Source organism: Zootoca vivipara, chromosome 4 (genome assembly GCF_965207765.1).
Source record: "Zootoca vivipara chromosome 4, rZooViv2.hap1.1, whole genome shotgun sequence".
In the NCBI taxonomy this organism is placed as follows: Eukaryota; Metazoa; Chordata; class Lepidosauria; order Squamata; family Lacertidae; genus Zootoca; species Zootoca vivipara.
In genome coordinates, this window is record NC_142587.1 from 30,380,970 (window position 1) to 30,395,300 (window position 14,331).

General features: G+C 41.6%; 1 protein-coding gene across 7 annotated transcripts in view; it reads left to right on the forward strand.

The window, feature by feature from the left end:
• Positions 1-14,331, forward strand: part of MGAT4A (alpha-1,3-mannosyl-glycoprotein 4-beta-N-acetylglucosaminyltransferase A) — a 54,415-nt gene that overhangs the window by 24,965 nt on the left and 15,119 nt on the right. For all 7 annotated transcript variants that reach the window (XM_088668655.1, XM_088668654.1, XM_035114614.3 and 4 more), the window contains exons 3-8: positions 393-560; positions 744-884; positions 3,197-3,330; positions 10,498-10,544; positions 11,606-11,719; positions 12,255-12,330. In XM_088668655.1, coding sequence (XP_088524781.1) covers positions 393-560; positions 744-884; positions 3,197-3,330; positions 10,498-10,544; positions 11,606-11,719; positions 12,255-12,330 — 680 coding nt within the window. The remainder of the gene's footprint in view (positions 1-392; positions 561-743; positions 885-3,196; positions 3,331-10,497; positions 10,545-11,605; positions 11,720-12,254; positions 12,331-14,331) is intronic.

Consider the following 14,331-nt stretch of genomic DNA (forward strand, 5'->3'; position numbering starts at 1 on the left):
CCTGACTCTGGCAATGTTGCAGAGCCACCTTTCCAAAGACTCGCTCACTCTCCTCCCATTCATACAAGTTAAAATTGATGACATAAAAACAGTAATCTTAGTAATAATAACGGTATACATGAGCATATTCACAAAGACTCATTTTGCAAAATAATATTGTTACGGTGTAATTGTAGTTCTTCTTGGTGCTTCTTCCTATAGTGCAGATAAGTCCTTCAGTCTACAGTATTTCCACCTGATAAATTGTATCTGAAGAAATGTTATATTACTAGATTGGAGTCTCTGTGTTATTTCCTTGAACTGAAAACATTTTTTTCTACAGGAGAAGCAGCATTCACATATGTCATGACAGACTTAAAACAGCGAATAACCTGCATTATTTCCACTTCTAGAAAAGCTGATTGCTTATCAAAGGGAATTTCATGCTTTGAAAGAACGTCTTCGCGTAGCTGAGCACCGAACCCTGCAGCGTTCTTCTGAATTAAATGCCATCTTGGAGCAGTTCAGACGGGCAGTTGCAGAAACAAATGGAAGTAAGGATGCACTGAGTAGTGTTTCAGGTACAGGCTAATTTTCTTGTTTATTATTATTATTTTCTTTAAAAAATACAAATTAAAGATGTTTCATATAAGCCTGTGAAATGTGTACAGTTCCTTACACTTTGGGTTAGATATTTGGTTAGGGTCCATTTTGGTTGGTTGGTTGGATGCATAGCTATATAATATGTATGTGTTTGTTTTCAGACGAAACGTTAAAACTGCTAAAGGAGTTAACAAGCAGGAAAGCTCTTCAAGTGCCAAATATATATTACCATTTGCCTCATTTACTGAAAAATGAAGGAAGCCTTCGACCTTCAGTGCAGGTTGGCCTTGGAAGAACCGGAGGTAAAACCGACAATATTTCTATGCTTGATGCACTTAAAGATGTATACAAACCCTTGTGGCTGTAGCAAAAAGGCTCAGTACATGACTACTTGCAGACAAAAGATAAAGGAATCTTACTTCTTTTGTTAGCTGTCTCTTAGAATTCAGGTTGAATCCAAGGTGGAATAAGCTTGTCTTTAACCTTCTCTTTTATTGTCTCATGCAGATCCCACACTTTTGATGTTAAGGTATAATTTTTAAAAAACCCCACTAATTTGAAGCAGCATGTCTGTTCTTAAATTAAGTTTTAAAAAATAACAATGCATGGGTTTTTCCACATGCTCACAAATTAGTAGGCTGGGGTGGAATTCAATGTTGTGCTGTTACAAATGTTCCATCTGTGCAAGCAATTACAGCTTACCAGATGGAAAGACCCTCCCCCCTTCCCCTCTCCCCGCATGCTCTTCTGGAGGATCTCCTGACCCCCCAGAACCAATTGGGGGGCATGGGGGAGGAGAGGTGGGGAAACCCTTTTGCACAAGGGGAGATCCCTGCACAGGTTTTCGCTGATGGGCACATTGAGTCCTGTCCATTGTTTCCATGCTGTGTAGGTACTGTAGAATGTGCAATATAGGGGTAGGTAGCTGGGCCTCCTTTAGTTGCTTACTGCTTTTTCTGCAAGTGTTTAAAGTACACAAAGTAGTTCAAATAAAATATAATCACCTTGGTCCAAGGAGACCTAGGCAACTGCTGCTTATTTATTTTTTTGCATGCACAGTGGGGGCTATTATTTATTTTTCTCCTTGCCAACTCCTCTGCAGCCCATCAAGAAATGGTCTCTGACACTCCCGAGTCAATACGTTGCACGTAGTAAGGAAAACTAACAGTGCACTTCAGACATTGGCCTGGTTCCCACATGACACTAAGCCATGGTTTATAACTTGACCATCTGAACCCAGTGTTACAACTATGGTTTGTTAATCACAAACAAACCACAGTTGCAAGCTCATGGTTCACTGATTGTTTGTAAACCATTATGGTAAATGTAGGCTTCTTGTTCTGAAATTGCACCCAGAAAAATTTGGTGTGTGAAGTGACCTGTATAGCATTTCATAAAGCACATAGGAGTTGTTCTTGAGAAAATGAATGAAGACTCACTGTGTCCCAAGGTAAGTGGGTTGTACATTCTCCTTCTATATCAATTTTGATTCTTTCTTGTCACGCTATTGAATGCCAGTCCTGCAAAACAGATTAGTAGGACCCAGTCATGAAGACAGCTCCTGAGAAATGTTCACTATTGAATTATGGGTGTCCGTCTGCAAAACATTATTTGCACATCTGTTATGTTGCTCTGCATGGATTGTTAAGTCTGCATTGTGTAGTGAGCCTAAAGTTTTCACAATCCAACTTCTGTTGGTTGGCTTTTAAATAATAATAATAGTAGTAGTAGTAGTAGAGAGGCTTTGCATATGTGAATTTTGTACTGTTTTGATTTAACGAGATGTGTGTGTTTTAATGCATGTCAGGTATGAAAGGCACATGATCAAGCACATGAAAGGCACATGATCAAGCATTGTGGTTTATACGTAGGTATATGTATGCATGAAAACTCTTTTTAATGGAAAGGGTTTCAGCAGGCAAGTGACTTGTATGACTTGTATCATGCACTTGTTGGCAAAAATCTAACTTAAAATCTGTAAAAAGAAAATATGGCAGTTCTGGGACAGCTTCAGAAAACCAGCTCAGCACCTTCCCTCCCTCCCCCCATAAAACTGTGATAGTTTTTCAGTTGCTCCGCAATGGTTTCCACATGGGACATGGGGGCTAGAGGTTCCCAGACCCCATAGTTCTCACCATCCATTGACGGAGAAAGCTGTTTGTGTTCATAGAGATGATGGGGAAAGGGATTTCAATTACAGGAACTGATGGAGAAAAAGTGGGTGATGCTGATTTTGGATTAGTCATAATGGACAAGAGCTATGTAGCTTGGAAAAACTCAGAGTAAAGGGAACCTTTTTGGGGAAAAGTCCACAATCCAATATTTGAACAAAATTCAATTTTCCTGACCAATGAGAAGCTGAAACTTTGGTCTGAGACTTTTATACAAACACACCATCCATAAGAGGGGAACCCCCCCCCCATGTATGCTTCCTGTTTCAGAGTCTTGAAATTGTTTTTGTTTCTTTACACCAACCCCCCCCCCCAAAAAATCATGCCTTGATTATGCCCTGTTTCACTCTGTTATGTTTTAAAGTATTATTACACCTTGCATAATGAACCACCTTCTTTCCTGTTCAAACCATCTGAGTGAATTGCTCATTGTTGTTTTTCAGTTTCTATAGTAATGGGAATTCCAACTGTAAAGAGAAAAGTAAAATCTTACCTTACAGAAACTCTTCACTCACTGATTGACAAGCTGTCTCCAGAAGAGAAACTAGACTGTGTTATGGTTGTCTTCGTAGGAGAGGTAAGCCGAAGGCAGGCTATTACCATTGTAGCTCTGTTTCTAATTGCAATAAGCACCAATGTGTGGGATGTTACTGCTCCTTATGTTATTTGTAAGTTTTGTGTTTCATCTCTTCCTGCTAGATAGTCATACTGAAAATGTTTTGCCTTCTCTGAACATGAAGAGGCTCACTGCATGTGTGATTATATCTAATTCCACTCTCGTACACTGAGTGGGCTTAAGTTCAGTAGGGAGAATTAAGCAGATCTTCAAAATAGTTCTCATTTAAATACTTCGCTTGCATTTGCACGTGCATTCATATGGACAGTGAAATAAAACCTGCATTTCTGATGGAAAATGGTGGATTTCTGCCTAGCGGCTTGAGCTTTGTATGGGTGGTAGTTTTGTTATTCCTGTAGTAAGATAAAATTGTGATGCTATCAGCTGCTAAAGGCACTTAACAGAGGAAACAGACTTATGCCACAACTACAGTGATGTTCTGCAAACAAACAAACAAACAAATAAAAGACAGAGCTTGCCTGTTACTGTAATTGTGATGTGAGACGAAACGTCTTCCCCCAGTTTCTATCTGGTGCAAGCATGCAATGGCATGAAGGTAGTCTTTGAGGTGTTGTGGGCACTGCCACCTTGCCTCAGTTTTAAAAACCAGCACCAGAGCAGCAGTGTGAACTCTTGCTGCTCCACAGCCCAGTAGTATTGCTAGGTGGCTGTGCTTTAATTAGTGATAAGTGCCCCAAGCCTGAGCCCATAATAATAATAATAATAATAATAATAATAATAATAATAATAATAATAATAATTTATTATTTATACCCTGCCCATCTGGCTGGGTTTCCCCAGCCACTCTGGGCGGCTTCCAACAGAAAACTAAAAGACAGTAATCTAATAAACATTAAAAAGCCTCCCTAAACAGGGCTGCCTTCAGATGTCTTCTAAAAGTCTGGTAGCTGTTTTTGTCTTTGACATCAGATGGGAGGGCGTTCCCATCAGATGGGATGCTTTGTAACCAGAAAAATTGAGGATTAGACATTAAGATGAAGATTTTTATAATTATGCAATCCACTTTCATGATGCTTTTTTTTTTACTTTTGACCCGAAGACCTTGCTGTCTAAATTTTGATAGAAGGGGAGAGAAAAATGTATTAATAAGGAATGGACATGAGTATGCAATTACATGTATAATCTTGTTTAATAAATTTGTATACTGCCCTTCATCTGAAGGCACTGCTGATCTGGGTTCGAGTGTTGCCCAGGTTTCCTGGTTTAATCTTAGGCAAAATGCACCTGTTAAATCTGTGCTCATTCAACCTATGTGGGGCATTTTGCTTTCTCTTTTTTTGCTTAACAGAGAGAATAAATACAGTGTACATTAATACATGACTGTTGAATCGCCTAATTAACTGGATAGGTATTGTCAGGGGGACTCCCTACAGGGAGCCTCTCCCCCCCCCATCATCCTGACCAGCACTTTGCCCAGCGACAGCACGAGCAGCGAGTCAGGAGGAGGGAATAAGGAATGGAGCGGAATGGAGGGAGGTCTCAGTGAGGCGTCCAAGCCCTGGCAACGCTCTGGGGAACAGAGACACGTCAGAGCCTTGGCACCGCTCTGGTCAAGGGACAGCGGATGAGGGGCTCAGCGAGACGCCGGAGCCCAGGCACTGCCCCAGCCAGCAAGAGCGGAGACCTCTCCTTTCGGCGCCCAAATTGAGGCGCGTGCCCATACGTAGGGCTAAGGGGCAGCATTTCGGGGTGCCCAGGCTTTTATGCTGGCCCCGAAGCAGACGGAAGCCATTGCCAGATTCTGAAAGTGACTAGAAGATGGTCCTGTTTTCTGCTATCTCTGCACTGTAAATAGTATGCACAATAAAACTCTTAAAGACAGTGCAGACTGGAGCATCTTTACTCGAGAGTAGCCGCAACAACCCCCTGATAGGTATTAACACAAAATGAGTTTGCACGGCTGTAACAAATTTAAGATCGATTGAGAACGGTCAGGAAACTGGCTTATTTCTGGAGGCTAATCTGTTAGAATACAAAATATCGTCCAACCAGTTCTTCCGTACTCTGTCCCCACATATGTTTCAAAGAAATTAAGTGACTCTCCAGAGTCCAGACATTTGATTTTACAATTATCAAATCATATTTAGTCAGTGCTATTTTTCTAGAAAAAGAGGTGCTGGAATTCCCCATGTATGCCTCCTTTGTTCTTTTATAATGGCAATGGGGCCCATCTGAAAAGTGCCGGAACTGAGTTCTGGCGAGTTCCGGCTGAAGAAAAAGCCCTGCAATTAGTTCAAATAAATCCCTAAAGGCGTAACTCTACTCTCAATCTTTCAACATTAATTTATTTCTTAACTTCTGCCTGAATATTAAATAAAAAACTGCTCTTTCTAATTGGAATGATTTTCAAACACATCTCTAGGTATTGTGTATTCACCACCACCCCATTATCAGTGAGTAGTTAGCTTTACAATACATTTTACACTTGGATTGGAACTTAAGCAATAAACAGTGAGACAGTCAGAACAAACGTGGCATACAGTGATTTAAAGAGAGTAAATAACTGCCCAAACCTAGGCTGTCATCTGCCACTTTTTGCAGTACAGCCATACCTTGGGTTAGATGCTTCAGGTTGCGCGTTTTTGGGTTACACACCGCGCCACACCCAGAAGTACCGGAATGGGTTACCGGTACTTCCGGGTTTTGGCGCTCGCACATGCGCAGAAACACTAAATCACGCTTTGCTCATGCGCAGAAGCGCCGAATCGTGACCCGTGCGTGCACAGACGCGGCACTGCGGGTTGTGAACGTGCCTCCCGCACGGATCACGTTTGCAACCCGAGCGTCCACTGTAACTTTCTTTCGGTTGCCTATTGCAGGTTAAAGTGAAAGGGAGGGATGTGGTGGGAGAGCAGAGAGAAAAGGAGCAAACTGAGCTGTGGAAATGCCATACAAAACCTGGACTGTGTTTGGTTATCAACCGACATAAGGACATAGGAAGCTTCCTTATACAGTGGTACCTCGGTTTACAAACTTAATCCGTTCGGGAAGTTCGTTCTTAAACCGAAACCATTCTTAAACTGAGGTGCGCTTTCCCTAATGAGGCCTCCCATAGCTGGTGCCCTTCCACTGTTTGGCTTCCGTTCTTAGACCGAGGTAAAGTTCGCAAACTGGGACACTACTTCTGGTTTTGCGGAGTTCGTAAACTGAATAGTTCATAAACAGGGCTGTTCTTAAACCGAGGTACCACTGTACTGGTTCAGACCATTGGTCCATCCAGTGTGCTTTGTTTAAATCAGTGTTCCCCAAACCTGGGTCTCCAGCTGTTTCCAGACTACAATTCCCATAATTCCCGACCACTGGTTTTGCTAGCTGGGGGTGATGGGAGTTGTAGTCCAAAACAGCTGGAAACACTGGTTTAAATTGACTAGTAGCAGCTCTTCAGGGTTTCAGACAGGAGACCTTTCCAGTCCTACCTCAAGAGCCCAGGGACAGAACCTGGAATCTCCCACATGTGCTTTATACAACTGAAAATATATTCTTTATGCTGAAATACCTTTAACAGCAGCCAGAAGACTTTTAGACAAGCTGTAGAAGCCTGCCAGTTCTCTGTACAATTTTTAATTATATAAATTTGTAACGGTGAGGCTTGAAAGAGATTGCTTAAGCTAACTTCATTAGAAATATGAATGTGCTCCTTTATAAGATGGTTTGAGCTGCACAAAATGAGCATTGTGGAGTATCTCCCGTCCCAATTTTTTTTTTGGAACATATACTTTACCTTGTTTGCTAACCAAGGCAGCCAGCTCTGCAAATATATGGTTAAGACTGTTTGCCATGACTCTACATATTGCTTATTTAGCAGAAGCTACTATTGGCATTGAGCCTGGAGCAGCAGCAGAGTTAGTCTGGAAGTTATGTAAACCTGTATTTGATGTAGTACACTTCTGTGTTGTACATAGCTGCCAAGTTCTCCCTTTTTTAAAGGGAAATTCCCTTATGCTGAATAGGCTTCCTCGCGAGAAAAGGGAAAACTTGGGAGCTATGGTTGTATGTAAAGGAGGAATTATTGTACGAAGTTTTTTATTTTTTAAAAAAGAGTCTTTCTAAACGGTGCACTAATTTCTATTTGGAGCATGTATTTCCCCCAACTGTACTTCCATCATGGAGATATTGCAAGTTCTCAGTACTGTACTCAGACCTCTACAGTTCTTTTACCCAAGGAAAATGCCACACACACACACAGATACCACTTTTTTTTGCTGTTACAACTGATGTAATACAATTGATTTCATAGATCTATGAACCAGGGCATTCAATGCAGGAACTGGGAAGACCGCATAGCTTCCAAAGAGAGCTTGGTACACAAAACAATGTGAAACCAGAGGATATCTCATGAGCATGGTGAAAAAACACGTGTGAATGGCTTTGTGAGTCAGTTTCCCACTGCATTTCCTTTAGCACCACACTTCAGAGATGAGAGCACTTGCCAAGGTAGATGTGTATTGTAGACAAGTGAGATATTTCTGATTATTCATTTTAGCACTTTGCCTGTGTCTGTAAAAATTCAGCTTTTAGTACTTTATAGTTTTACATCTGATCAGTCAAGGGGGGAAACTCTGGCTGGTATGTATTGAACCACATTTTGTTTTCTGATGCCTTGTTGGAACTCTTATGCAGGATGGGAGGAAGTACAGGTCAATTTGTTGAAGTTACACAAAAAGAGCAGGGAACGTTCTGTATTTGTTGCTTTTCTTAGGCTGCCTTCAGAGGTAGATCATTCCAGGGTGGTGGTTTGTTGGCACTGAGACACTCAGAGTAAGCAAAAACGATGCCTTTTTATTAGAATGGTATGTTAGACTGCAAGGTAAGGTAAAGGTCGCTTCACAGTGCAAATATGTTGTAATAAACAAAATCTGCCCTCATTCCCTTATGGGGTATACAAGAGCCCTCATAGAGTCATTTGCAGGTTCTCCATCGGTAGGAGAAAATAACAGAGGCCAACCAGAAAATATTGAGAAGCAAAGCAGCAAATAAGCTTGATCTTTATTCACTGTTACAACAGGGTGCCCCCTCATGGCAGGACAAAGGTGGAAGAACCCAGAACAAAGGCGTGCCTCCCTTATATAGACATTTAAAATTGCCCACCCTCAAGTCTAAGGCCACCCCCAGAAGCATCATACATACATCACAGAAGGGGTGTAGCCCAAGACCACCCCCAGACACGTCGTCATACCTACATCACAGAAAAGGGTAGTCTACAGCAGAAATCTGAGCATCTTGCTTATCTCCTGTCTGGCACTTTACCTCAGGCATCCCCAAACTGCGGCCCTCCAGATGTTTTGGCCTACAACTCCCATGATCCCCATTCTAAGAGGACCAGTGGTCAGGGATGATGGGAATTGTAGTCCAAAACATCTGCAGGGCCGAAGTTTGGGGATGCCTGGTTTACCTGTTAATGTTCGATTACCTGGGGAGCCTGGCCACTCTTTTGTTATGTAAAGGTAAAGGTAAAGGGACCCCTGACCATTAGGTCCAGTCGTGACCGACTCTGGGGTTGCGCGCTCATCTCGCATTATTGGCCGAGGGAGCCGGCGTACAGCTTCCAGGTCACGTGGCCAGCATGACAAAGCCGCTTCTGGCAAACCAGAGCAGCACATGGAAATGCCGTTTACCTTCCCGCTGTAGCGGTTCCTATTTATCTACTTGCATTTTTTGACGTGCTTTCGAACTGCTAGGTTGGCAGGAGCTGGGACCAAGCAACGGGAGCTCACCCCGTCACAGGGATTCGAACCGCCGACCTTCTGATCAGCAAGCTCTAGGCTCAGTGGTTTAACCACAGCGCCACCTGGGTGATAACTACTCAATTCTGGAATCCAGGTCCCAGGTCCCAGGCTCACCCCTTCACACCTTAAATGTGCCCTTAAGGCAGGATCTGTGAGCACAGACAATGGGGAGGTTTTTCCATTTCCTCCCTCCTTTCAGAGAAAGGCCCGGTCAGCCTGGGAGAGTCAAAATGGTTTCAGGATTCTTTTCCTGTACATATATGCTTGGTACATTTATGGTACATTTGGTACACTTCATACATTTAATACATACCGGTACTGCCTTTAAAGTTATAAAACCATTATAAAACAGATTGCATGTAGGGCAAATGTATCAAAAACAACCATGGTGGCTTAAGCTGTGTAGTTTAGCAACCGTTTGAGCTACGTGCTTTTCTAATGGATTTGGAAAGATTTTTATGTTCCCTTGGGGTAAATTCAGATTTGAGATTTATATAGAGCAGGATAAAAGCCTCTTCATTCCCCAGATCCGTTCAGAAACTATTTTTTGCATGTGCGCCAAGACGTGATGACACAAATGTACATATCCATTGTTTCTGTGAGTGGGAGAAGCAACCTGGGGAAGGTGGAAAAGAGGACAGGAGTGAGACTTGGGTTCTAAGGAGTTTCTGTGAGCCAATGGTTCGAGTCTTACCTTCCAGAGCAGGGGAAAACAAGCTTGCTCCATCTTCCATGTGACAGCCCTTGAGATATTTGAAGATGGCTATCCTATCTCCCCTCAGTCTCTTCTTTTCCAGGCTACACATACCCAACTCCTTCAACCGTTCCTCATAAGGCTTGGTTTCCATACCCTTGATCATCCTAGTTTTAAATTACTGTTTTTCTCAACAGCATGCACAGAAGCAGGGACTTGAACTTTTCCCTATCCCTGATGCTTTTTATTTAACCATGGAGAACATTGCCTTAAAGATACATGTGCCATTCACAGTTGATACATGGCTATGGTTAATATATCACCACATAGGCTCTGTTTTCACTAAAGGCCTTAACACTGGGATTTGCTTAACCTGAAGTGAATGTAGTAAACTAATAAACACAATTTTCTGAATTCAATTAAAAATTGTGCTGGCCAGTGTACGAGAGTGAAATCAATCCCTTGCTATTCTGTGTTTGAATGGACACATTTTGTGACCTCTGTCATGCTAACTTTTTGATTAATCATTATTTTATGTATTTAAATAATTTCTAAGCCACTTCACTGCTACTTGAATTTTTTTTTGGGGGGGGGGAAATGCTGTAGAAATTATATAATCATTTAAAATTAATTTGTTATACTTTGTTCAAAGATGTTGCTTAAAAATGCATCTCTTTCCCTCCCCAGACAGATCTTGATTATGTAAATGGTGTTGTGGCAAGCCTAGAAAAGGAGTAAGTTTATTTCATTGTTTACCCATTGTTTATTCAGTTTTAGTAATAGTTTTCTTCATATGCATGGTTGCATACTGTGGTAAATTGCATGGAGCAATTAGATGGTCTCAACTTGCAAAACAGCAAATGGGATTAAAAGGTTCAGTCTGTCATAAACGGATTATGTTGGCACGAAATAAATGGATTGCAAAGCACCTATGCTAAAGCTGCTATGCTAGCGCTGAAGTATAGAAGCAGCTACCTGCATACTTAAGAAGTTAATGCATATTGTGGTTTTAAATAATAGATTATGAGAATTAAGGCCAGACCTTAAAGCAATTTCTGCTTTTGCAGAAGACCCAGCTGACAGTTCTTGCTAGTTGCAGCTGCTTATGCATTGTTGGGTTCTATCCCAGTGGGATTTTCAAGGGACATGGCGAGGTTTTGTGGAAGGGGGAGATCACACAGAAGTCACCTCATAGCCTTTGGACCCAAACCTGTACATTTCACTTTATATATGAATCTACATTAGTGGTTAAGCTGATATTAACTTGGCCATAATATGATTAAAGGTAAAGGGACCCCTGACTGTTAGGTTCAGTTGCAGATGACTATGGGGTTCTGGCGCTCATCTCGTTTTATTGGCTGAGGGAGCTGGTGTACAGCTTCCGGGTCATGTGGCCAGCATGACTAAGCCACTTCTGGCAAACCAGAGCAGCGCACGGAAACGCCGTTTACCTTCCCGCCGAAGCGGTACCTATTTATCTACTTGCACTTTGACGTGTTTTTGAACTGCTAGGTTGGCAGGAGCAGGGACTGAGCAATAGGAGCTCACCCCATCGTGGGGATTCGAACTGCCAACCTTCTGACCGGCAAGCCCTAGGCTCAGTGGTTTAGACTAAAATATGTCCCTAAAATATGATTAGGCTGATATTAGTTCACCCGGTGCTACTGGGTGAGCACTGGACTGAACAGAAATTTGAACCAACCCTGCTCCAACATCTGATCACCACTTTGGGTTTCTGGAGTGTAGTGTTCCCTAGAATAGTATATAATGACAAATTTGAACTTTCTGTATACAGGTTTTCTAAAGAAATCAGTTCTGGCTTGGTGGAAGTAATAGCTCCACCTGCATCCTACTATCCTGACTTGACAAACCTAAAAGAGACGTTTGGAGACTCAAAAGAAAGAGTCAGGTAAGAATTTCTCAGGGTACTGGGGAATAATAACTTCATTCATTGTAGATTGTAGAGTGCATTGAAAATTCAGCATATGGAAATTTTATAAATGGAAACTGCCATGTTTCCCCGTGCCCTAGTATTAATAGTAACTGGGGGTGAAATACTCAGATTGCTACCATAGGGGAGAAGCTTAATCTCTCTGCACAAAGCTATTCTCCTGATTTTGAAATTCCCTGTCCATGATGTTCACCCTACAGGGCAAAACATATAGGTACTTGAAATCTCGTTGCTTCTTTGTGGGACTGCTTGGTAAGATGGCTTGTAACAGGCCACAGCTGGTCAGCAGTTGGCTTGGTGGTAGAATCCTGCAATGAAACAACTGAAAGGGCAGACTACATTGCTTCTGGCAGGTCAGCTCCCCAAATGGTGACTCCAAAGAGGACTTCAGGGTTCACCACCATGATAGGAATGCTACCTCCTGAAACCTTGTATATGCCTTCATTGCCTACCGAGATGTTTAGTTTAGAAGACTAACTGTATTTAATTTCAGATGGCGGACAAAGCAGAATCTGGATTATTGTTTCCTTATGATGTATGCACAGAAAAAGGGTGTTTACTACATTCAGGTAAGTTGTTGTTGTTGTTGTTGTTGTTGTTGTTTTACTTTGAATGGTGAAAACTAGTATCCCAGACATGTCCTGTGCTCTTGTAATCAGCATGATATAAGAACAGTTATTTAGTTGAATTGCACTGTTGGCATATTATATGGGAATTGATTATAAGTGTTTTATAGATAGACCAAACAAACAAACAAACAGCCAAGCCAACTAAGGGTGATGTGTATGTAAATCATAACTTCTAGGAAAATAGAGCTAAAACAAGTAAGGTGATTTGTAGTTGTGTTTTCCCTTTAATTGTTTTAATTTAAAATATACAATGCCTTAGTTAAATATTGTTGGGTGTTTTTTTAATAAAAAATGATGCTAAGATTCTTTCCACATTTAGTTTCTTGAGCAAGCCTGCGTTTATTACTTTAGAAACAGCTGTAATTGCCAAGGTCATGCTTTGCAAATATGGTTTAGTTCGTCACATATGGCTGCAATAAGACCAAGATTGATATGCACATGCTTAGTTTCACACACTGTCTAAGTAGCTGACTCTTAATTCAGTGAATCTAATTTGCTCCTGTAAAACTGAGCAGCTGTGTCATTTCTTGCCTGAATAGGATTTAAGAGCAAAACCCTGTAATAACTATAGAGCTGCACAAATGTTTTTTTCCAGCTCTGCCTTCGATCCTTCATCATCAAAGTAAATTTGGAAATAACACATTTTATCCTTTAAGTGATTCTCCTGCAGTGCCTTGCCCCCGCATAAAGCCAGCCATTCCATATCCTATCTGCACATAAAAGATGGGATTGCAACAAGAAATGGATAGGGTCGCTGTCTGACATGATAATTCCTGCACTGTTTGGGGTTCTTTTTTGGTTTTCCCTTCTCACATGCACAAGGTTTTTGGAAGTTTATTAGATCCCAGATAACATCCTTGTATAACCGTGTCCCTGTACAATAAACAGCTTTTAAAAATCCAATTGTGCAGGGTTGTTTTGTTTTAAAATATGCTGTCTCTCATAAAAAAACCAACTCTCTAATGATATTGTTCCACCAGAGATATTCCATGTGAGAAATCTAATTGTGTAGGTGGATTTTAAAGGCATGGCCATGTGGTCATGCAGTCTTTAGTTTGGCACCATGGAAAGAAATAATATTGGACGTGTTGCGCTGTTTCCGATTATGACCCTCTTTTTGACAGAATGCATTTTTAATCTTTTGGAGGATTCCATTAGTGGAAACATGGGAGGTGATTTTTGCTGTTTTCCCCTTCAGCTTCCTTTGCACCCCTCAAACTCTACTCCAGAGGTTTGGGGCACCCATGGAACGATATGTTCGGTGGCAGAGGGGGAGTCGCAGCTGGAGAATGGGGAAATTTATGTCCGTGGTTCTCATGGAAGCCTGCACTAAATCAAATGTTGGATTCAGACCCTTCTCAAATATTTCTGTTTAGACGATGACCAACTTAGGATCTCTTCAACCCTAAAATTTCATTAGTAATGGGCTTCTCAGAAGGGAAGAAGGTTAAACCTCCATGATAAAAAAAAAATAACCTTGTTAGCAATGAGACATGTTCTTGTTGATGGGCAATGTAGTTTTGATCACCAAAAGCACATGGCATAAAGTAACATCCAGTTGTGTTTTTATTTTCCATTTAATTTTGAGAGCCAGTGTGGTGTAGTGGTTAAGAGCGGTAGTCTCGTAATCTGGTGAACCGGGTTCGCATCTCCGCTCCTCCACATGCAGCTGCTGGGTGACCTTGGGCTAGTCACAGTTCTTTTAAGTCTCTCAACCTCACTCACCTCACAGAGTGTTTGTTGTGGGGAAGGAAGGGAAAGGAGAATGTTAGCTGCTTTGAGACTCCTTCAGGTAGTGATAAAGCAGGATTTCAAATCTAAACTCCTCCTTTCTTCTTCTTCTTCTTCTTCTTCTTCTTCTTCTTCTTCTTCTTCTTCTTCTTCTTCTTCTTCTTCTTCTTCTTCTTCTTCTTCTTCTTCTTCTTCTTCTTCTTCTTCTTC